General features: G+C 36.7%; 1 protein-coding gene across 1 annotated transcript in view; it reads right to left on the bottom strand.

Annotated features, from left to right (window-relative positions):
* CCDC7 (coiled-coil domain containing 7) overlaps nt 1-26,224 on the bottom strand; it is a 467,329-nt gene that overhangs the window by 160,555 nt on the left and 280,550 nt on the right. The window contains exons 31-32 of the mRNA XM_078329853.1: nt 18,411-18,518; nt 15,203-15,319 (exon numbers count right to left, since the gene is read on the bottom strand). Of these exons, the coding sequence (XP_078185979.1) occupies nt 15,203-15,319; nt 18,411-18,518 (225 nt within the window). The remainder of the gene's footprint in view (nt 1-15,202; nt 15,320-18,410; nt 18,519-26,224) is intronic.

The following is a 26,224-nucleotide window of genomic DNA, read 5'->3' as shown; positions in this document are numbered from 1 at the left end:
AAAATTAACAACAACAAAAAACAAAAAACAAAAAACAGGAGTTGTAACTTTTGTCTCTGACAAAATAGACTTTAATAGTAACAAAGACTAAAAGAAACAAAGAAGGACATTACATAATGGTAAAAGGATCAATGCAACAACAGGAGTCAATAATCATAAATACATATGCACCCAACATAGGAAAACCCAGATACATAAGACAAGTTCTTAATGACTTATAAAGAGACTTGGACTTCCACACAATAATAGCGGGAGTCTTTGACACCACATTGTTAATATTCAACAGATCAACGAGATAGAAAATTAACAGGGACATCTATGATTTGAACTCAGACCTGGAACAAGTAAACTCAGTGAATATTTATAGAATTCTTCACCCCCAGGCCCACAGAACACACATTTTTCTCAGTATCACATTATACCAATTTTGAAAGTGACCACATAGTTGGAAGTAAATCACTCTTCAGCATTTGCATAGCATTTCACAGACTTAAATGAAATATTGGTTGGCTGTTTGTTTGTTATTTTCTTCCCTTATTCCTCCTGTCTCCAGTGTTAAGCACAATTAATGGCATAAAAGAGGTTTTTAATACCTATTTTTAGATTGCATTCCAGCCTGGGCAATAGAGCAAGACTCCTGTTCTCTCTCCCCCTTTCTCTTTCTCTTTCTTTCTTTCACAAAAAAAAAATTAAAAAGAAAATGTGGAGATCACTCATCTTTTGGTGTGCTCTTGCTGGGAACTGCAGACTAGAGCTGTTCCTATTCGGCCATTTGGTGGAAGTCCCTCTGCTTTTTTATTGTATATATTTATGGAGTATGAGTGATGTTTTGATAAATGTATACATTGTAGAATAATTAAATCAAGTTAATTAATATACCACCTAACATATTATTTTTGTAGTGAGTGTAAAGTCTCTCTTAGCAAATTTCAAGTATACAGAATATTTTAATAACTATAATGACTATGCTATCTAGCTCTCCAGAATTAATACTCCTATCAAACTGAAATTTTGTGTCCTTTTGTAACATCTCCCCATTTCTCACTCTTCCCCCAACCTCAGGTAATCATGATTCTACCTTCTACTTCTACAAATATGACTTTTTATATTCAATATATATGTGAGATCATGTAGTATTTACATGCCTGGCTTATTTCACTTAGCACATCTTCCAGGTTCATCCATGTTGTTGTGAATGGTAGTATCTCCTTTTTATAAGGAAGAACAATATTCCATTGTATGAGAACGCCACAGTTTCTTTATTGATACATCCATTGACAGACACATAGTTTTGATATCTTGGTTACTGTGAGTACTGTTGCATGAACATAGTGGTGCAGCTACTTTACTAGGTATTTATTTCATTTCCTTTGGGTGTGTACCAAGAAGAGGAATTGCTGGGTTATATGGTAATTCTATTTTTAATTTTTTAAAGAAACTCTCTATTGTTTTTCATTACATATACAGTATATAAGAATTCCCTCTCTCCACAACCTCACCAACATGTGTTATCTTTTTGATACTAGCCATACTAATAGTGTGTGATGCTATCTTATGGTTTTTATTAGCATTTCCCTGATGATTAGTGATACTGAGCATCTTTTCATATGCCTCCAGATGGATTAAAGATTTAAACATTAAACCTAACACCATAAAAACACTAGAAGAAAATGTAGGCAAAACCATCCAGGACATAGGCATAGGCAAGGACTTCATGACTAAAACACCAAAAGCAATGGCAGTAAGAGCTAAGATAGACAGATGGGATCTAATTGAAATTTAGAGCTTCTGTACAGCAAAAGAAACCATTATTAGAGCAAATTGGCAACCAACAGAATGGGAAAAACTTTTTGCAATATACCCATCTGACAAAGGGCTAATATCCAGAATCTACAAAGAACTAAAACAGATATACAAGAAACAAACAAACAAAAAAACCCATTCAAAAGTGGATGAAGGATATGAACAGACACTTTTCACAAGAAGACATATATGAGGCCAACAAACATATGAAACAATGTTCAACATCACTGGTCATTACAGAAATGCCAAATCAAAACCACACTGAGGTATCATCTCATACCAGTTAGAATGGCGATCATTAAAGAATCTGGAGTCAACAGGTGCTGGAGAGGATGTGAAGAAATAGGAACACTCTTACACAGTTGGTGAGAGTGTAAATTAGTTAAATCATTGTGGAAGACAGTGTGGTGGTTTCTCAAGGATCTAGAAATAGAAATTCCATTTAACCCAGCAATCCCATTACTGGGTATATACCCAAAGAACTATAAATCGTTCTATAAAGACATTTGCACATGTATGTTCACTGCAGCCCTGTGTACAATAGCAAAGACCTGGAACTAACCCAAATGCCCATCAATGATAGACTGGACAAAGAAAATGTGGTACATATACACCATGGAATACTATGCAGCCATAAGAAACAATGAGTTTGTGTCCTTTTTAGGGACTTGGATGAATCTGGAAACCATCATTGTCAGCAAACTGACACTAGAACAGAAAGCCAAACACCATATGTTCTCACTCATAGGTGGGTGTTGAACAACGAGAACACATGGACTCAGGGAGAGGAGCATCACACACTGGGGGCAGTTGGGGGAGAGACAGTGGGGTTGGGGAGGGAGAGGAGAGTCGGAAGGGATAACATAGGGAGAAATGCCAGATATAGTATGCACCAAAAGTAAAATAAATACATTTAAAAAAAGATAAGGCCAAAAATAAATAAATAAAACTTTTTTTAAAAAAAGAGGGCATTGTGGAGGAAGAATTCCAGTTTTTTCTCTCAAGACCTTCACCTGACTGGATGAGGTTTACCCATATTATGGAAGGTAAGCTGTTTCACTCAAAGCCTGGTGATTTAAATGTTAATTATATCTTTAAAATACCCACAGTAACATTTAGACTTGTGTTTGACCATGCAACCAGGTAGTAGAGCCTAGTCAAGCTGACACAAAACTATCACAGTTGGCCATCTGCCTGGAAAAGGCCATTCAGGAAAGAACACTTATTAATCTTATACATTATACCAGAAACAACTCTGAAAAAGAATAAAAACATCTCCAAGAGGGGCTCTATGCTGTGCTAATTACAATGGAGACTAATACCATTATAGATCAATGGAGAGGTGTTTTAGAAGCTCAGGTAAAAATGGGTATGCCAATGGAAGTTCTAGAGACAATTTAAATTATGTGAGATGATGGGAATTGTGGCTTTTCTGTAGCAAGTATCACAGACCCTTTAATTCCTTTATTAGTAGCTTCACATGCTCAATATAGGTGAGAACAAAAGAAAAAAGGTATGTGGCAGCTGCTGGGTGCCCCAGTGAGAGAAACACTGTGCTTTCTGTACTCCCTCTTCTGCATTCTGTTAAGAAGCCAAATAAATGTAATATTAAAGTCTGTTTTGTCTAGAAAATTTATTATAGTGTGAAACTGACAATAATTGGGAGTGCTGTAATAGTTAATTTTAGAAAATAAAATATAATTATTTCAATTTCTGTACTCCTATGTTATCTTTTTTTTTTAATTTTTTATTGGATTTTAGGTTTGGGGGTACATGAGCAGAGCATGTAAGACAGTTGCGTAGGAACACACATGGCAGTGTGCTTTTCTTTCGTTCTCCCCTTCACCCACATTTGGCATTTCTCCCCAGGCTATCCCTCCCCACCTCCCCTCCCACTGGCCCTCCCCTTTTCCCCCAATAGACCCCAGTGTTTAGTACTCCCCTTTCTGTGTCCATGTGTTCCCATTTTTCATCACCCGCCTATGAGTGAGAATATGCGGTGTTTCATTTTCTGTTCTTGTGTCAGTTTGCTGAGGATGACGTTCTCCAGATTCATCCATGTCCCTACAAATGACACAAACTCATAATTTCTGATTGCTGCATAATATTCCATGGTGTATATGTGCCACATTTTTCCAATCCAGTCTATTATCAATGGGCATTTTGGTTGATTCTAGGTCTTTGCTATTGTAAACAGTGCTGCAATGAACATTCGTGTACATGTGTCCTTATACTAGAACAATTTATAGTCTTTTGGATATATACCCAGTAATGGGATTGCTGGGTCAAATGGAATTTCTATTTCTAAGGCCTTCAGGAATCGCCACACTGTCTTCCACAATGGTTGGACTAATTTACACTCCCACCAACAGTGTAAAAGTGTTCCTTTTTCTCCACATCCTCTCCAGCATCTGTTGTCTCCAGATTTTTTAATGATCGCCATACTAACTGGTGTGAGATGGTATCTCAGTGTTGTTTTGATTTGCATCTCTCTGATAACCAGTGATGATGAGCATTTTTTCATATGATTGTTGGCCTCATATATGTCTTCTTTCGTAAAGTATCTGTTCATATCCTTTGCCCACTTTTGAATGGGCTTGTTTGTTTTTTCCTGTAAATCCGTTTGAGTTCTTTGTAAATTCTGGATATCAGCCCTTTGTCAGATGGGTAGACTGCGAAAATTTTTTCCCATTCTGTTGGTTGCCGATCCATTCTAGTGACTGTTTCTTTTGCCGTGCAGAAGCTGTGAAGTTTCATTAGGTCCCATTTGTCTATTTTGGCTTTTGTTGCCAGTGCTTTTGGTGTTTTGTTCATGAAGTCCTTGCCTACTCCTATGTCCTGGATAGTTTTGCCTAGATTTCCTTCTAGGGTTTTTATGGTGCCAGGTCTTATGTTTAAGTCTTTAATCCATCTGGAGTTAATTTTAGTGTAAGGTGTCAGGAAGGGGTCCAGTTTCTGCTTTCTGCACATGGCTAGCCAGTTTTCCCAACACCATTTGTTAAACATGGAATCCTTTCCCCATTGCTTGTTTTTGTCAGGTTTATCAAAGATTGTATAGTTGTATGTATGTTGTGTTGCCTCCGGTGCCTCTGTTTTGTTCCATTGGTCTATATCTCTGTTTTGGTACCAGTACCATGCTGTTTTGATTACTGTAGCCTTGTAGTATAGTTTGAAATCCGGCAGTGTGATGCCCCCCGCTGTGTTCTTTTTGCTTAGAATTGACTTGGCTATGCGGGCTCTCTTTTGGTTCCATATGATGTTCATGGTGTTTTTTTCCAGTTCTGTGAAGAAAGTCAATGGTAGCTTGATGGGGATAGCGTTGATTCTGTAAATTACTTTGGGCAGTATAGCCATTTTCATGATATTAATTCTTCCTAACCATGAACATGGAATGTTTCTCCATCTGTTTGTGTCCTCTCTGATTTTGTTGAGAAGTGGTTTGTAGTTCTCCTTGAAGAGGTCTCTTACGTTCCTTGTGAGTTGTATTCCAAGGTATTTTATTCTTTTTGTAGCAATTGTGAATGGCAGTTCGTTCTTGATTTTGCTTTCTTTAAGTCTGTTATTGGTGTAGACGAATGCTTGTGATTTTTGCACATTGATTTTATATCCTGAGATTTGCTGAAGTTGCTTATCAGTTTCAGGAGTTTTTGGGCTGAGGCGATGGGGTCTTCTAGGTATACTATCATGTCATCTGCAAATAGAGACAATTTGGCTTCCACCTTTCCTATTTGAATACCCTTTATTTCTTTTTCTTGCCTGATTTCTCTGGCTAGAACTTCCAGTACTCTATTGAATAGGAGTGGTGAGAGAGGGCATTTTTGTCTAGTGCCAGATTTCAAAGGGAATGCTTCCAGTTTTTGCCCATTCAGTATGATATTGGCTGTTGGTTTGTCATAAATAGCTTTTATTACTTTGAGATACGTTCCTTCGATACCGAGTTTATTGAGGGTTTTTAGCATAAAGGGCTGTTGAATTTTGTCAAATGCCTTCTCTGTGTCAATTGAGATAATCATGTGGTTTTTGTTTTTGGTTCTGTTTATGTGGTGAATTACGTTGATAGACTTGCGTATGTTGAACCAGCCTTGCATCCCTGGGATGAATCCTACTTGATCATAGTGAATAAGTTTTTTGATTTGCTGTTGCAATCGGCTTGCCAATATTTTATTGAAGATTTTTGCATCTATGTTCATCATGGATATTGGCCTGAAGTTCTCTTTTCTTGTTGGGTCTCTGCCGGGTTTTGGTATCAGAATGGTGTTGGTCTCGTAAAATGATTTGGGAAGGATTCCCTCTTTTTGGATTGTTTGAAATAGTTTTAAAAGGAATGGTACCAGCTCCTCTTTGTGTGTCTGGTAGAATTCGGCTGTGAAGCCATCTGGACCTGGGCTTTTTTTGAGTGGTAGGCTCTTAATTGCTGCATCGACTTCTGACCCTGTTGTTAGTCTATTCATAGTTTCAGCTTCCTTCTGGTTTAGGCTTGGGAGGACACAGGAGTCCAGGAATTTATCCATTTCTTCCAGGTTTACTAGTTTATTTGCATAGAGTTGTTTGTAATATTCTCTGATGATGGTTTGAATTTCTGTGGAATCTGTGGTGATTTCCCCTTTATCATTTTTTATTGCATCTATTTGGTTGTTCTCTCTTTTCTTTTTAATCAATCTGGCTAGTGGTCTGTCTATTTTGTTGATCTTTTCAAAAAACCAGCTCTTGGATTTATTGATTTTTTGGAGGGTTTTTCGTGTCTCAATCTCCTTCAGCTCAGCTCTGATCTTAGTTATTTCTCGTCTTCTGCTGGGTTTTGAGTTTTTTTGATCTTGCTCCTCTAGCTCTTTCAATTTTGCCGATAGGGTGTCAATTTTGGATCTCTCCATTCTCCTCATATGGGCACTTATTGCTATATACTTTTTTCTAGAGACTGCTTTAAATGTGTCCCAGAGGTTCTGGCATGTTGTGTCTTCATTCTCATTGGTTTCAAAGAACTTCTTTATTTCTGACTTCATTTCATTGTTTACCCAGTCGACATTCAAGAGCCAGTTGTTCAGTTTCCATGAAGCTGTGCGGTTCTGGGTTGGTTTCTGTATTCTGAGTTCTAACCTGATTGCACTATGGTCTGAGAGGCTGTTTGTTATGCTTTCAGTTGTTTTGCATTTGTTGAGCAGTGCTTTACTTCCGATTATGTGGTCATATTTTGAGTAGGTGTGATGTGGTGCTGAGAATAATGTAGATTGTGTGGATTTGGGGTGGAGAGTTCTGTAAATGTCTATCAGGTTTTCTTGCTCCAGGTCTGAGTTCAAGCCCTATATATCCTTGTTGATTTTCTGTCTGGTTGATCTGTCTAATATTGACAGTGGAGTGTTAAAGTCTCCCACTATTATTGTGTGGGAGTCTAAGTCTCTTTGTAAGTCATTAAGAACTTGCCTTATGTATCTGGGTGCTCCTGCATTGGGTCCATATATGTTTAGGATCATTAGCTCTTCTTGTTTTATTGATCCTTTTACCGTTATGTAATGGCCTTCTTTGTCTCTTTTGATCTTTGTTGCTTTAAATTCTATTTTATCAGAGATGAGAATTGCAACTCCTGCTTTTTTTTTTTTGCTCTCCATTTGCTTGGTAAATCTTCCTCCATCCCTTTATTTTGAGCCTTTGTGTATCCTTGCATGTGAGATGGGTTTCCTGGATACAGCACACTGATGGGTTTTGGATTTTTATCCAATTTGCCAGTCTGTGTCTTTTGATTGGTGCATTTAGTCCATTTACATTTAGGGTTAATATTGTTATGTGTGAATTTGATACTGCCATTTTGATGCTAAATGGCTGTTTTGCCTGTTAGTTGTTGTAGATTCTTCATTATGTTGATGCTCTTTAGCTTTTAGTGTGATTTTGGAATGGCTGGTACTGGTTGTTTCTTTCTATGTGTAGTGCCTCTTTTAGGAGCTCTTGTAGAGCAGGCCTGGTGGTGACAAAATCTCTGAGTACTTGCTTGTTCACAAAGGATTTTATTTTTCCTTCACTTATGAAGCTCAGTTTGGCTGGATATGAAATGCTGGGTTAAAAGTTCTTTTCTTTAAGAATGTTGAATATTGGCCCCCACTCTCTTCTGGCTTGTAGTGTTTCTGCCGAGAGATCTGCTGTGAGTCTGATGGGCTTCCCTTTGTGGGTAACTCGACCTTTCTCTCTGGCTGCCCTTAGTATTTTCTCCTTTATTTCAACGCTGTTGAATCTGACGATTATGTGCCTTGGGGTTGCTCTTCTTGCGGAATATCTTTGTGGTGTTCTCTGTATTTCCTGCATTTGAGTGTTGGCCTGTCTTGCTAGGTGGGGGAAGTTTTCCTGGATGATGTCCTGAAGAGTATTTTCCAGCTTGGATTCATTCTCTTCGTCCCCTTCTGGTACACCTATCAAATGTAGGTTAGGTCTTTTCACATAGTCCCACATTTCTTGGAGACCTTGTTCATTCCTTTTTGCGTTTTCTTCTCTGATCTTGGTTTCTCATTTAATTTCATTGAGTTGGTCTTCGACTTCAGATATTCTTTCTTCTGCTTGGTCAATTCGGCTATTGAAACTTGTGCATGCTTCGCGAAGTTCTCGTATTGTGTTTTTCAGCTCCTTTAATTCATTCATATTCCTCTCTAAGTTATCCATTCTTGTTATCATTTCCTCATATCTTTTTTTAAGTTCCTTAGTTTCTTTGCATTGATTTAATACATGTTCTTTTAGCTCACAAAAGTTTCTCATTATCCACCTTCTGAAGTCTAATTCTGTCATTTCGTCACAGTCATTCTCCGTCCAGCTTTGCTCCCTTGCTGGTGAGGAGTTTTGGTCCTTTGTAGGAGGCGAGGTGTTCTGGTTTCGGGTGTTTTCCTCCTTTTTTTGCTGGTTTCTTCCCATCTTTGTGGGTTTATCCTCTTGTCGTCTGCGTAGTTGCTGACTTTTCGATTGGGTCTCTGAGTCGACACCCAGATTGTTGATGATGAAGTATTTCTGTTACTTGGTTTTCCTTCTACCAGCCTAGCCCCTTCGCTGTATGACTGCTGAGGTCCACTCCAGGCCCTGCTTGTCTGGGGTGCACCCCTAGCAGCTGTGGCACAGTGAGGGATGCTACCCATTTCTTTTTCTGCTATCTTTGTCCCAGGATGATGCCTGCCAAATGTCAGTCTTTTGGATATAGAGGTGTCATGGAGCTGCTTGAGGAGACAGTCTGTACTTTTTTGGAGCTCAATTGCTGAGCTGTGAGCTCTGTTGTTCTTTCAGGGTTGTTAGGCTGCTATGTTTGATTGTGCTGCAACAGAGCTCATTATAAAAACCCTTTTTTTCTCAAATGCTCTGTGTTGGGGGGTTCGGGCTTTATTTTTCGATGTCTGTTGAGGTGTTCTGCCCAGCTAGAAGGCAGACTAGCCACTGTTTGGCTGCCAAGCCTCCGCTCTGCTGTTGTGTGTTTTGCCCTGTTCCTGCAGGCTCTGCTGTGGTCTCCGCCACGCCCTGCGGCAGAGTCTCTTCGTTGTAGCATGTTGCCTCGGCAATGGCAGGCTGTGTCAGCAGTGGGCGTGCATCTCAGTAGGGACGGATTGCCTCGGCAATGGCAGGCTGCGTCAGCAGTGGGCGTGTATCTCAGTTGGGGCGGGTTGTCTCTGTATTGGTGGACGCCCCTCCCCCACAGAGCGTCTCGGACCCTCTGCTCGGGATAGTTTGAAATCGTGGTTTTGTTCATCCCACTGGGTCCCCCAAACGCTCTGTCCCTGCAATCCCCTGGGCTGGCCTACTGTCCAAGTCTCATTCAGTCTCAAGTCCAGCCCTCTCAAGTCTCAGGTTGCCGGTTCAACAGGGCACCCGGACAAGTGCGCCCTGTGGGGATTGCTGGGTATGGCCGGCCGCCGCCGCCCCGGCTGTCAGCTTCGCCAGTTAGACCTACTGCCTGGCTCCCGTGTCTTTTTTATGCTTGGGAGTTTCCCCGTTCTGTGGGTAACAAAGATCAGTCTGGAAATGCAGCTCAGACTCACCTCTTTGCAGATTCAACAAGAGCTCCAATCCTGGGTTGTTCTCACAGCGCCATCTTGAGTCCTCCCCCCTCCTATGTTATCTTATTAAAATATGGCCATGCTAGTTGTTAAATATACTTAATATCACTATGACTAACACATGATTTGGGGTCTTTCTGTCATAGTTTAGCTGAAAATATATGTCAGGAAACTCAGAATTAAGGTGAAGGCATACTCCTAACTTCTATTTACTTTCAATTTCAATTTGTCTTCTGTGTGCAGCATAGGGTGGTAATCTTTATTTTGAATATTTCTGAGCCATCTTGTTTTAGGTGTTCATTTCTTAAAAACATTATTACTACACTTTGAATAATGCAAGTTTTTTTTACATTTAGCATCTCCAAAATTTAGGTACATTACAATAAATGAAAAAGAAAGCACTGTCTCACAATTGTTAATATTTCTGTTTCCTTATGATACCTAAAAGGGACAGGTCTCATAATCAGTAACATCATATTAATTAAATATAATAGCTGCATTATGCATTTTTTATAGAATTTAAGAATGCTATTTAAAATGTGAATTGAAATAATTCACATTTATTTTAATAAATTATATCTTTATTACAGATACTTACTGTATTTTTTCTTATGCTTTTTTGGTTTTTAGACCCTATATTTTTGTAGCCTGTTATATTTTCTTTGATCATTTATATATTGTTGGTCATTTACATATCATATTTCAGTTTTATGAGTTAATTAGCATTAGGTAAGTTGTAAGCATGTTTGAATCTCAATATTAAGAGTTAAACATTGGAAATAGGATTTCCTAGACCTATGACAGGAAGCAAAAGTATTTATAATAATCATATACCTTATGAAATATATGTGCTTGATGGATTAAAAACCATATGTAAAAAATAAGCAAATACTAAAATAAAACATGGAAAACATTCATTTACCCTTGAAGTTAAGGGGACATTTCTTAAGTAAGAACAGAAACATAGAGTTGTAAATAAAGTAGAAACATACAAAACCATGATAAATTGAAAAAAATATGTGCCAACATATAAAAGATAGAACTGTAAAATGATTTAAAAAGTGTATGCTATTTGACTTATTTTGTTAATATATAGAGGCACCTAGGATGTTTTTTAAAAAGCAGACAACTTAATAAAACCTAATTAAAAAATGGGCAAAGGATACAATATGATAACAGAAAAGGAAAGAGTTAAGAAATAGACAAAAGATGTTCTACCTCACTAGTAGTCATGAAAACGCAAGAAAAAAAGTAAGAGAGATGATTAGAGAGACTAAACACATTAACTGATATAGAAAATATAAAAAAATGAACAATAATGACTGAACACACATCTTCAAACTTATTAACACTTTAACATTTTTATTTTGATGAGTTTGGAGTGGGAAAGCAATTTAAAAGTATAAATGGGAGTAAAATATTTCTAAGGTTCTTTTGTTTGTAATGGAGCTAAAGATACTGATTGGTTTTAGACATAGCAAAAATTATGTATAAGACTAAATACATATGTTAAGACAAAAAATTAAGGACAAACAAATAATAGAATGTAAAGTTTCAGTTTGGTAGAGAATGAAGGAAGGAAACAAAACTTGAAAAAGAAAATCACACAAGTATATAAATAGGTACAAAGCAAAAAGTATGCAGGAAACTTATTTATCTGGCAGAGAAATACAATTCTACCAGTAACATTTATTATATACTGCTTAAATTTAAATAGTATAATATTTATTATACTATTCATAGTACTAGTAATTATAATACTAATAAAACTTCTAGATACTGATTAGCAATACTAGTACTAAAATACTATTAGCATTAAGTACTATTAGTATTACTAAATAGCAAATTTATTATATGCTTAAAACTACACAAAAAATGTATCATATATTTCTATGAAATAAAGGATGTACATAAAAATAAGATTTTGCTTAGTTCTGAAAGTAAGAAAGGTAACTGGGAATGATGGTAGTCAAATAAGATGAGGGGAGGGGTCTTTAGCTTTATGTGTAACATTATAATGTTAAGATAAAGGATTATGTGATATATAATATCCATACATTCACAAAAATAGATGACAGAGACAGATGATAGACAGATGATTGATTGATTGATAGATAGATAGATAGATAGATAGATAGATGATAGATAGATAGATAGATGGATGGATAGACAGACAAAATCCTAGAAGCCAATATGACAATTAAAAAAGACCAATTCTGAGTCTGGTTTTTAGGCATATTAGTGACTATTATTTTCTTCTTTGTACTTTTTTGTAATGTTCAACCTTGCCATAATAATAAAAGGAAACATAGAAAAACAATTATGTCTGGAGTAAAGGTAAGTTTAGTTTTGAACATGTCAAGTTCCAGGAATCTGATTCTAATCACATAGTGCAGGGGAAGGTATGAGTGTAGATAGGAGGATACCCAGACAGTATTGCACATCCAGCTGAGACTGAACTAAAAATTTTGTGAATGGATCTAATTTATATAATTGAGAGGGTCTTCATTTTTTGTTTTTTTCAAATGCTTTCCTGGCAAAATCTGAGTAAGGCAAGTGTTATGGAAATAAACAGTCCTGGAGAACTGAGGATGACAGTGAATGAAGAATTAAAGTCACTAAAAATAGTACAGAATGGTGATAATAAATAAGGACTTTAAAGTTTAAAAGCAAAACCAAGACAAACTATAACCTAGAAAAAAGAAATCTCACATTGAAATATTGGCTTTTCTACTTAGAAACTATATGATGATATTAATCAAATCATTTAACCACAGCACTTTAGCAGTGAGAAGTACAAGATCAAGGAACCAGCAGTTTCAAGGTCTGGTGAGGGCCTGTTCCTCATAGATGCTGCATTCTCTGTGTCCTTATATGCACACATGGAAGAGTGACAAAGATAAATCCTGTGTCCTCACATAGTTGAAAGCCAAAAGGGACTAGGACTTCCCTTCTACCTCTTTTATGAGGGCACTAATCCCATTCATAAGGGTAGAATACTTGTGACTTAATCATGTCCCAAATTCCCCACCTGTTAATACCATCACGTTGGGTCTTAAGTTGTAATATATGAATTTTAGGGAAAAACATACATTCAAATAATAGCATTCCATCCCTGGTCCTCCAAAATTTGTGTACATCTTACACACAAAGTATGTTCACTGAATCTCAATAGTCCCAATAATCTTTTTTTTTTTTTTTTTTTTTTTTGAGACAGAGTCTTACTCTGTCGCCAGGCTGGAGTGCAGTGGCGCAATCTCGGCTCACTGCAACCTCTACCTGGGTTCAGGCGATTCTTCCGCCTCAGCCTCTCGAGTAGCTGGGACCACAGGCATGTGCCACCACGCCCAGCTAATTTTTATATTTTTAGAAGAGACGGGGTTTCACCATGGCCAGTATGGTCTCCATCTCTTGACCTTGTGATCCGCCTGCCTCGGCCTCCCAAAGTGCTGGGATTACAGGCGTGAGCCACCGCGCCTGGCCTAGTCCCAATAATCTTAACTAGTTCTAGCATCAACTCAAAAAGTCTAAAGTCCCGAGTCTCATCTAAATATCTAAATCAGACATGGGTGAGAATCAAGATATAATTTTTTCCAGAGGCAAACTGCTCTCCATCTGTGAATGTGTGACATCGAACAAGTTACGTATTTCTAAAATACAGTGGTGGGATAGGCATAGAATAGACATTTTTATTACAAAATCAAGAAACAGAAAAAAAGAAAGGGTAATAGATCTTGACCAAATCCAAAACCTAATGGGGCAAACATAAAGTCTTGAGGCTCCATAATAATATTATTTTCCTTAAATTTCCTGCCTTCTGGACACTGTGGCATGGAGGTTGGGCTCCTAAGGCTCTGAGAATTCCTGCCTCCATGGCTTTGTTGGGCTCTGCTCATATAGCAGCACTCATGGGTTGAGCCTGGGTGCCTGCAACTCTCCCAGGATAGTGTTGCATGCTGGTGGCTCTGCAGTTATGAGGTTGTGGAGGAAGCACTGCCCCTACAGCTCTACTAGGCATTGTCCTGGGGGGGACCACAGAAGTGGCTCTGCACCAACAACTCCACTAGGCATTATCTTATTGAGGGCACTCTGTGCTGTCTCCACCCTTGTGGTAGTTCTCTATTTGGGTCCCAGGCTTCTTTAATGCATCTTTTTAAAACTAGGTAGAGGTAGCCATGCCCCCACAGCTCTTGCACTCTGTACACCTGCAGAGTTAGTACCACATGCATAGCACCATACAGGTTATGTACATTCTGGAGGGGTGATGTGAGCCATAACTATCCCCTCATGAGCCACAGCTGGGGTGGCTAAGAAGCACTGTGTCCGAATGTGGGAAACAAAGATGAGGTAGCACTGCACAGCAAGCTCCAAGGTCCCATAGGCACCTGAGGCCCTACCTTTGAAATAGTTCCGGCTCTCAGGCCTTGACACTATGGGCCTGTGATGGAAGGGGAAGTCCCATTAATTTCATAAATGCCTTCAGGGTCATGCTCTCAATGTCTTGTTGAATAGTATCTGGCTTGCTTCTCCTCATACTAATCTTATCAAATGGTCACTTGGCCACACTCTTGATATTCTCTCCTAAGCATGTTCTTTCATTCTTTACAATTTGACCAGTCTGAAAACTTTCCAAATCTTTATGTGCTATTTCCCTTTTGATTATAAATTCTGTCTTTATCTTTTTGTGCATTTTATTAAAAGCAGTCAAGAGAAGTAATGCTACACCCTAAAGACTTAGCTTAGAGATTTCTTCCACCAAATACCCTTTTTATCACTCCTACATTTTTCCTATCATAAAACACTAGGACACAAACACAATTCAGCCACGATCTTTCCCAAGTTAACAAGGAATTGTTAAAGGAATTTCTCACTTTCCTATTGTAACAAGGAAAGCCTATACTACAGTTTCTGATAGCACATTCCTCATTTCTGCCTAAGACCTCATCAGAATGGCCTTCACTGTCCATATTTCTACCAACATTCTGTTTACAATTACTTAAGTAATCTCTAATAGCTCTATAAAAGTCCTCGAAAAGTGTTTACCAAACTGGTACTCCATGAAATACTATTACAAGGAAAAGAAAAAGGCAGTATTCCTCAGCCAAATAAATTTAAGAAATACAGTATAAGAATTAGAATACTAAAGAATATGAGAAGTAAAGAGTGGTGTTACTAGCTTTACAGCATTCATTAACGCTGAAACTTGAATTTTTGGTAAATTGTTTAAAAATATTCATCCTAGAGAAAAATTTAACTATAAAGCCATAAATAGAGATGAATCACATTTATAACACATTTTTAAATCATCAAGTACTCTATGTCTATCATTTAAAAACGTATTTATCAACAAGAAACATATATTTATATAACAACATCATACATACTTCTCAATTTTTGGTATTGGTCAACTTCACTTGTTTGAATTTGATCCATGTGTCCTGCAGCTGATTCTACATTTTCAGGTGTAAAACTCCTATCTGACAGTTTATCCATCTCTTGATCTACCAAGATTAAAGGAAAAAAAAAACTTTTAGTAAATTAAATATAAAAATACTATTGAAATTTACCTACTATGTCCTAATCTCAAGAAGACTATAATTTCTAAAGTTTAGGAACATATTAATACATCATTATGTCAAATAAGAAGAGAAAAATTATTAATATCTGAAGTTAATTTGACAAGTTTCACATCTATTCCTGCTAAAACTTTTTGAAAAATTAAAATTATAGATTTACTCCTAGACATTTACTCCCTTAAGATAGAATACACTTCTGCCTCCATCCAAAAGCTAACATTTTGATTTTTAGTGAAACACCAAAAGCCATTACTATTAAAATTATGAACAAAATAAGATTGTGACTTATTATTGTTTTTCTTATTATTGTTACCCATTTCTGGTAATGCTGAAATGCAATAAAGTAGAAATTTTGATTTTCTGCTAAGATTACTTATACGACTAAACATACTCATACAATATTGACTAAAACTAAAAATCAGTTTGCTTGTATAGATTTGACATATGAATTTTTCATAATAAAATATTAAAAGAGAAATTTAAAAAGTGTATATATCTGGGTCAGAGACATTGTACATATTCAATGTCACTGAAACCCATGGGCATATTTTAAATATAATTGGTACATCTTTTCATAAAGATTTCCCCAAAATGTCTAATCATAATCTACATCTTCCTGTAACATTGAGATGTGTTTCTCTGTATTCCTCCCAACTGATAGTATATCCTTACAGTATTTGTTATTTTATAAATGGTTTTAACTGAATTTTTTATTATTGATATAAATGTATTTGATTAATAGGAATAAAACATCTGATGTCCATTTTTCTTGTTGGAGAAATTTATTTTAAAAATTTCTTTTAATATCTTTTTTATTAAATAATCTAAAATAAATTAAAATTTTTTACATAAAGGTTATACCCTTTGACTGTCACATAATTAAGTTTGATATTTGCTTTTTAATACTAATTTTGATGTTTTTTTGCACAGAAATTTAAAATTATTATTTAGCCAATTTCTAATGATCTTTCCTTTATATTCCTGTCTATAAAGTCATACCTGGGGGAACCTTCCTGAGAATTAGACTAACTTGTTTTCTTTCCCTGTTTGATTTTTCATAGGATTTATTTACAACCTAGAAAATCAGTTTGTTGAATAGCAAAAGATAAAATTATCACTTTAGTTTTTTTCTTTTTCTTTCTTTTTTTTTTTTTTTTTTTGAGACAGAGTTTTGCTCTTGTTACCCAGGCTGGAGTGCAATGGCGTGATCTTGGCTCACTGCAACCTTCGCCTCCTGGGTTCAGGCAATTCTCCTGCCTCAGCCTCCTGAGTAGCTGGGATTACAGGCATGCGCCACCATGCCCAGCTAATTTTTTGTATTTTTAGTAGAGACGGGGTTTCACCATGTTGACCAGGATTGTCTCAATATCTTGACCTCGTGATCCACCCGCCTCGGCCTCCCAAAGTGCTGGGATTACAGGTATGAGCCACCGTACCCGGCCCACTTTAGTTTTTTTTCTGATTTGTCTTAATACGATTTGTTAAAGAATCATTTTTTATACCACTAATTCTAATGGTTATGTTCATGACACTATTTAGTTAGTTTCTGGAGTTTCTAGTCTGCTCCATTCGTTTGAATGTTTATTATTTTATATTGGGGCTTTTCAATATGTAGTTAGTCCAAGTGCCACTGCCCTATTCTCTTTTTTTAGTCAATTATTTTGTTATTGAAATATGCTATTGTTGCCAAGTTTTAAAATAATTTTTATAAAATTCTATCAACACCAAAAACAATAAACAACTACTGGCATTTTGACTGGAAGTAAGTTATTTACCCAGTACTGTTAGGAGTCTGTCACTCATGAGCATGAAATATCTCCCTATTTAGTCAACATTTCTTTAGTCATTTAAGTTCACTGTTTCCATCATTAGAGGGCAGTGTATTTCCTAGTGTTTATTTATCAGTTATTTTATTATTTTTGTGCTCTCTTTACTGTTGGGAAATATAGAAATGTTTTTGTTTTTCTTTGCCAAATTTGTGTTAGCCACATTGCTGAAAATCACACTGTTATAAATTTTCTTTTGATTCTTTTAAGCTTTAAAAGTAAAAATCTCATAATCTTTAAGTAATAATCATGTTGTACCATTTCTTCTAATATTTATAATAACAGGTTTTCTTTTTCATTACATTGGTTATACATTTTACAACAATACTTACTTTAGCAGCAATAGAAATTTTATCTTATTTCTAACTCTAATTGAACATTTTATTTCATCATGAAACATGGCATTGGGATATTAGTAAGAGATTTTCTCTAACATTATAAAAAAAAGGATCATTTGTTTCATTGTTTAAAAAAAATCAGGAACAGATACATATCTACTCAAAAAAATTGATGTAAAAATAAACAATTACGAAAATGTATAAATGCTATTTTTATCAATTTATCAACATTTCTTGTCACTTAAAAACCTGAAATTGAGGAACATACTGTAATTGGTAAGGTAATATGATTAAATGCTGTAAGAGTAATTTAATAATTTCTGGTAGCCACAGAGGAATAGTAGCAAAAGAAAGAGCAAAAGAAAAGTGTGCATGAGAGGTTAGAATTCATTATATACTTTAGCATATAGGTTAGAATTTACTATATACTATAGAATTCACTATATAGTATAGAATATATGTTAGAATTCACTATATACTTTAAAGCCAAATATAGTCAGATTCTTCTAAGATTTCCTCTACTTTTCCTGGGGTAATCACAGCAGAATAAAGAGCCAGATTATATGGGTTTGAAATCGATCTCTAATGATGTGATTTTAGGCAGTTACTCCATGTCTTACTCCCCTCATTTCCTAAATAGTAATAGTAGTAGTATTTTCCTCATAGAAATTCTTTGTGGATTATTTGATAATAAATGCTCAATAAATATTAATAAAATATTTGCTGTTATTATCATAAGGTACCAGATATAAAAATCAAAAATAGTTTGCTGATATGCATTTATGACCACATTCCAAACTTATTCCTCTGAATATAAATATAATTTAAGGTTATTTGTAATCTTGTACATACCATATGTTTCCACTTGGGCAATTTTGTTTTTCTTAATTTGAAGTTGATCTTTTGATTTTGAGTCTACTGGCAAAAAACTTTTACCTGTCATCTGAGGCACCTTCAGAGCTACAAAATAGACATTTGAAATATATTAAAGAGAAAATATATTTACTGTAAAAACATAAAACATATTGAGACACAATGACATATTCCTTTTTTTCATTTTAAGCTAGTAATTTTCCATTTTAAATTGCATAGCTGAATAACCATCAATCTCTTGTAAGTTGTAACAAAAACTAGCACATGTGAATAAGTCAGTAGACTAAATACAGGTTGTCATCCCTCTCCTTCATTCAACTGAAAAACCTCAGGAAAAACAAATCACTTAGCAACAAATATGGAAAGTTAAGGACAGGGATCTGAGACCAAGGTAAGTGAGAAGGTGCTAACTCTTAAGGAAAAATCTAGATACTGAAATACTTCAGAAACTTATGCATATAGATATGTAATATTATTAACATATCTTTAAATAATTAAGAGTTCTTAAAAATCATTATATACCCCAGTAATAACATTGAGAACCAAACCTTTCACAGGCCTATTTCTATCTTTTCCAATTTTTATATTAGACTGCTTATACTCTTTTACATATTAACCCATTATTTGACACTGTAGTGAAAGTGAAGAATGAAAGCAAATGAAAGAAAAGACCTAAAAGACAATAGTAAGCAGAAATCCTTCTTGTGGACAGAAATTTGAGGAGTACAACTAAGGCTCCACTATATGTGGAACTAGAGATGGTTTGAGATTTAGTTTTACACTGATTTGAAGGCAGAAGCTAATGGAATTGGCCAGGTAGTCAGTTGAAGAATTGGGGCAAAAAGATTAAAAAAATGGTGACATGCAGGTCTTAGGGAGTTTTGTCTATGACTTTCTAGAATAGGGTGACAGTGTATAAAGTTATCCAAGCCCCATATAAATGTGCATAGGAAGGCATTTACCATAGTGTAAGATCTCAGCTAGAGGACCCGTCTATAAATACCAGTCAACCTAATGCCTCAGTTACATTTGTGCTTATTCTATGGACCTAGGTACCAAGAGGCCATGATGACAGTGACTTTTGAGTAAATTAATAGTATAGGGTTTTCCTATCAAGAATAATATGGATATTGCCCCTTCTGAGTGCTGAAATTGTCAAAAGCATAGGCTAAAGTTGAGCCTTCAAGTATAGCATCATTTTCTAGAAGAATTAGCAAAACATCTGGTGGCAGATGGACAACTGTAAATTTTCTATCATAAGAGGGAAATGATCTGCCCTCAGTGAGTTAGACATTTATTTTAGGCACTAAATCACTTTCTCTGCCTGTAGAACTTCTACCAATACCCTTGTTCATAAACTTGAAGAGTATCTTTTTGACTGACATAGTATCCTATGCATAATCTCCAACCAGGGGCACGATTTATGCAACTGATGTGTCATAATGAGTTCATGCCCATAAACTTACTGGTATTAGCACAAGCCCCCATTACCCAGAAGCACCAAGTTTGATGGAACAGTGAAATGGCTAGGTGAAGTCTCAGTTACTATGACTTCTGATAGAAAACACCCTGAGAGGCTACAGTCTTGATCTACAGGATGTCATATAGCCTTTATATGCCAATATATGGCCCTACCTATGCCATAACCTACCAATCTCATACCACATATACTTAATAACCCACTTAAAAATTTTTTATTTCATTTTCCAATGACTTTCATTAAGCAAGCTCCATGTGGGAGCATTCTTTCTGGTGTCCAAAGGAAGAATGCTCCCATCAAATATTCATATTCCAATAAGCTAGAAGCTGAGACTGCCTTCTTGCCATTTGGGGATCCCATGCCATTAAACCAATTGACAGAGAGAAAAATGTTTCTGAACTGGCTGTATCTCAATAACTGGGGAGAAGTAAGTTTCACTAATTAAGAGAAGAAAGAAGGAATAATTTTGACCCCAGGGGTTCACTGGGATACCTTTAAATACTTCCACGTTCCAAATACAAGATAAATAGAGGACTACAGCAATCTAATAAAACCACCAAGGTATCAGCTATCATAACAATAAAGGTTTTTGAGTTGCCTTACCAGATAAAAAACTACTGTCTACCCAAGGGGGAGGCAAAGACTAATGAGAACATGGACGGGTAATGGAGGAAGGCAGCTATAATTAATTGCCTTCATAACTAGTTATAGAAATTACAACTGTGGCAATGATTTTTGTCCATTAATTATGTCTTATACCACTACCCCCTTTTATCCTTTGCCACTTTATATAAAGAATGTTGATGCTGAAAAATGAATTTAGTAGGTTATAGATAGAAGAAAGACCCAATTGAAATTACTCTGAAATATTATGGATTTGAATAGGACTTAATGTTTCTTGGGTTGGAGACACATTTTCATCACCTGAATGAAAAACAAGGTGAGACTGCTGAAGGCCAAACGAAGTACACTGAGAAGATACCTCTTATTTTACCTTCCAGATTTACTCTCCAACTTTCTCTAGTTACTGTATGTTCCAACGAGTAAACCTCCAAAGACTGAATAAATAGGTTTGCTTGCTCTCAGGCTTCCAGGTGAATTCAGCCAATGAAACCATGGCAGGAGATCAGAGGGAGGAAATACAATGAGATCAAGGAATATATTTCCATGGTTTCTTTCCTGCAGCATCATGGCAGTGGGCATGAACTTTCCCAAATCTCTTACTTCTTGTTACATACACTACTTTCCCCATAGAGCTCTCTTTTACCTAAGTTTCCAATAACTATTCCTTCTCCTCTTTAAGGTTAAGGGTAGTAACATTATCCCACTTTTTTACCCCTAGATTGTTAAACTGTTCCTTATGTTTATGCTGGACACTTCTCCTTTGTAGAGTGTGCCCCTTTATTAATCTCAAATTAAACCCAATTTGTGCTGTTTTCCAACAAGATCTTGACTTATATACCCATAACTAGCAGACTGGATAAATAAGCAGTAGTGCATTCACACCACAATGAAAATAAACAAAATATGGTTACATGTTTTACATAACACTAAATTTTAAAAAGCAGGATAAGAAAGGATATTTAGAGAATTATTTATTCTTAAAATCTTCAAAAACTATATTATGATTACATACTGAAATGGTAAAACTATTAAGTTTAACCACATGAACTTGTCATTTTCTTATAGGTAAAAAATTGTTGAATATTGGCAATTACATATGATTTGACCAAAATAAGAAACAATAAACTGCTATCTTAAAATCAATATAGTTATTGCCACTGTGAGGATGGAGAAAATTGAGAGACACACTGGAGATTTTATGTGAGAGTAGGATTCTATATCTTGACCTAAGTGGTGGTTATCCTAGTTTTGCTTAATGCTTATTTGTTAAAATTTACACGTAAGTCTTATGAAATTACCTGTAAATTGTTTAAAATTGCTTAAAAAGTAAATTAAAGATATCTTAAAGAATACTTGTTCTCAAATGTTTTCATTTTGGTATGTCATTCAATACATATTCAAGTTCTGAACAAGAGATATATTTGTAGTTCACTATAAAAGAAAGACAAACTATATATTGTTTGACTGGACAAAAATATTTTCTCTAATCTTTGTAACAATCACATGTCCATAGTAAGTAGCACTGACTTATTAAAATATACTATATACTTAAAGCATAAAAATAAAGACAATACTTCTCCTCAGTGTATATGTGAGAATCCTATTTCATAAATATACCTAGTTATTAAACAAATGAATTGTTACTTGATTCTCTTATGGTATACATATTTTAGAAAAAAGTTTAAATTATTAAAATAAGATAAATGATTGATACAAATGGAAAGATGCCATAAGTCACCAGTCCAAAGAAGAGAGCAATGAAGAGAGAAATATCTTTTGAAGATAAAAAATTTTTTTAAACAAAACTTTCAATTTCCAGTCTAACATGTAAAAGTCTCAGAAACTGTCTCTCCATCCTAACAACAAGTATTATGCAGCAATCAGAAATGATGAGTTCGTGTCATTTGTAGGGACATGGATGAATCTGGAGAACATCATTCTCAGCAAACTGACACAAGAACAGAAAATGAAATACCGCATATTCTCACTCACAGGCGGGTGATGAAAAATGAGAACACATGGACACAGGGAGGGGAGTACTAAACACTGGGGACTATTGGGGGGGAAGGGGAGGGTCAGCGGGAGGGGGAGCTGGGGAGGGATAGCCTGGGGAGAAATGCCAAATGTAGGTGAAGGGGAGAAAGGAAGCAAAACACACTGCCATGTGTGTACCTATGCAACTGTCTTGCATGTTCTGCACATGTACCCCAAAACCTAAAATGCAATACAAAATTAAAAAAAAAAAAAGCTGAACAAGTAAGAAAACCTGAACTGCCATTAGTGAATTGCTGGAACCTCAGTGAGGACATGTCTGAACAATTAAAACTCCAAGGAGGCCCAGTTATAGGGAGTTTCCACACTTTTGTGAGTTTTGCCTCCAGAAGCTGTACCAGGTTCTCACAATGAATAGTAGAGAAAAAAAATCCCCTTATGTTCCCAACAGAGGGAGAGGGAAAAGGAACCACTTCAAAATATGCCAGAGCAATCTATTCTTAACAAGGTCTGCTCACAGGACACATACTTTTTACCAGAGCCAAATCTGCTAGGGTTTTATTGGAGCCTAAACAAGCTTAGATGAAAGGGAATATCCAACTCCAGCCCCCTCTACCCATCCTGCCCCACATAAGAAGGAAAAAAATTGAGAAGCACTGAAGAAGTTCGTTCATAGTCCAGGGACACAGGATCACCAAAAGACTGAGACCTAACCATCATAAGATTACAAAATGCTTTCCCCTCCTCCTCACACTTATTCACCACAAAATTAGGGACCCATTTACTGGAGTTTATTTTCCCAGTACATCATGTCTGGCTTTTAATAAAATATTACAAGGCATACTAACAGACAAAAAAAATTGAAGAGACAGAGCAAATATTACAACTAAGTTCAAATATGGCAGGAACGTTGGCATTATCAGACTAGCAGTTATGGCAAGGTAGCAGGACACAAGATTAATGTACAGAAGTTACATGTTTTACTTTATTTTTTTCTATTATTTTAGGTACATGTGAACATCTGTTAGATGGGTAAATTCTGTGTCATAGGAGTTACGTGTACAAATTATTTTGTCACCCAGGTACTGGGAGCATACTACCTGATAGTTTTTTGATCCTCACCCTCTGCCCATTCTCCACCTTCAAGTAGGCCCCAGTGTCTATTGTTTCCTTCTTTGTGTCCATGTGTACTGGATATACAGCTCCCACTTATAAATGAGAACATGTGGTATTTGGTTTTCTGTTCCTGCATTAATTAGCTTAGGATAATGGCCACTAGCTCTGTCCATGTTGCTACAAAGGACATGAGCTCATTCTTTTTATGGCTGCATAGTATTCCATGGTATATGTGTACCATATTTCCTTTCTCCAGCCCACTGTTGATACACATCTGAGTTGACTCTATGTCTTTGCTATTGTCAATAGTGTTGTGATGAACATGCACATGTATGTGTCTTTATGGTAGGATGATTTTATTCCTTTGGCTCTATAACCAGTAATGGGATTGCTGGGTTGAATGGTAGCTCTGTTTTAAGTCATTTCAGAAATCTCCAAACTGCTTCCCATAGTTGTTGAACTAATTTACATTCCAACCAATGGTGTATAAGACTTCCCTTATTTCTACAACCTCACCATCTCATACCAATCAAAATATCAAACCATTTTGATTGGTATGAGATGGTATCTCATTGTGGTTTTGATGTGAATTTTTCTAATGATTAGAGATATTAAGTATTTTTTTTCATATGCTTGTTGGCCACATGTATGTGTACTTTTGAGAAGTATCTGTTCATATCCTTTGCTAGTTTTTAATGGGGTTGTTTTTTGCTTATTGATTTGAGTTCCTTATAGATGCTAGATACTAGACATTTGTTGGATGCACAGTTTGTGAATATTTTCTTCTATTTTGTAGGTTGTCTCTTTACTCTGTTTCTTTTGTTGTGCAGAAGGTCTTTAATTGAATTAGATTCCACTTGTCAATTTTTCTTTCAGTTGCAATTGGTTTTGGAGCCTTTGTTATGAAATCTTTGCCAGGGGATGTGTCCAGAAGGATATTTCCTAGGTTTCCTTCTAGAGTTTTCATAGTTTTAGGGTCTACATTTAAGTCTTTGAACCATCTTGGGTTGATTTTTATATGTGGTGTAAGAAAGGGGGGTCCTCTTTCAATCTTTTTCCTATGGGACCAGGCCTATGGCTTTTCTTTCTGGCTCCTTGAGTTTAAGCACTGCCGTGTTTGCAGGGGCCAAGGTTCTCCCAGTCTGCTGGCAACAACACTCAGTTTGGGAGTGCCAGCAAAGGCATTTCATCAGAGTGGTGGTGACAGCAGGGTCCCCACATGTGCCAGTGGTGACCAGGCAGCAGCACTGTGGATTCTGCAGACGTACAAGTGCTGGCTGTGACAAGGCAGCAGTGTAGTGCTGTCTACAGATGCATGCCAGCAGTGGTGCAATGGGGTTCCTGTGTACTCATGTCCACTGTGGCCTGATGGTGGCCATGTGCGCATGCTGGCAAAGCATTAGGGGGAGGCTGAAAGTGATTGCACAATGACAAAGTGGTGGGAGAAGGCAACAGGTGGGTGCACATTGGTAGGGTCCATCTGCAGAAGCTTTCTGATGGTTAGCCGAGGTCTGCTGGCAAAAACGCTACGGTGGTGACCACCAGGAAGCACCACAATTGGGCATTGAAGACTGTGCTACAAGTAGGCATGGCCACGGAGGGACCTCAGGAGAGGCTGCAGACAGGGAGGTGCTCAGATTAGACTGGCCCCATGTCACTGAAAGCTCTGCCTTGTCCAGGCCAGACAGTCAACAAAGGTCAAAGCCACCTAGAGAGCATGGCAAGTATTGGGGGATGGGCATTGTTGACCATGCTCCACTGTAGCCATTCGAGTGCCAAACCCTCTGGGATCCACAGTCTGGACTTCTGTCCCTGTCAACTCTTAAAGCAGCTCTTCCTGCCAGCTCAAATGTCTGTGGGGACAATAAGATCTTCTGTAGCTAGGATTATGAAGGTGCATGATGAGATAGGGCCATTCCTCACCTATTTAACTCATCTCTTCCCCAGGAATTCCTGGGGCCCAGGAATGAGTGCTGATGCTTGGCAGCTATGTGCAAGCTTCCCAGCTTTCCACCCCTCAGCCCAGAGTCTACATACTCCCTCTGTCCACTCTCAATGCCCTCCTTCCAGAGACGTGCTCAGAGTATGTTGGTCATCTTGATAGTCCGGTCTCTCAGTGGGAGATGCTCTTCCTGGCTATGTCTGGTTAGCCACTTTGGGTCTTCTCCTCAAAAGTCAATTGTTTCCCTTTATGCCAACAAGTGGAATTTGAAATTAAAAATGCAAACATCAATTACAACACCGCCCCCCAAAATTGAATATTTAGGTACAAATCTGACAAAAAAATATAAAATCTACAGTAGAAAACTCCAAAACTCTGATAAAAAGAATCAAGGAAGAACTAAATAAATGGAAAGAGGTTGTATGTTCATAGTTAGGATGACAATATTTTCAAGGTATTATTTCTTCATTAGAGATTCAATGTAATCCCAATCAAAACCTCAGCAAGTTATTTTGTGAATATTGACAAACTAATTCTAAAATTTATATGGAGCAGCAAAATATCCAGAATGGCTGATATGATTTGGATATTTGTCACCTCCAATTTTATGTAGAAATTTGATCCTCAATATTGGAGGTG

Source organism: Callithrix jacchus, chromosome 7 (assembly GCF_049354715.1).
Source record: "Callithrix jacchus isolate 240 chromosome 7, calJac240_pri, whole genome shotgun sequence".
NCBI lineage: Eukaryota > Metazoa > Chordata > Mammalia > Primates > Cebidae > Callithrix > Callithrix jacchus.
The sequence above is the reverse complement of the archived record's forward strand: the minus strand, read 5'-3'. Positions and strand labels throughout refer to the sequence as shown.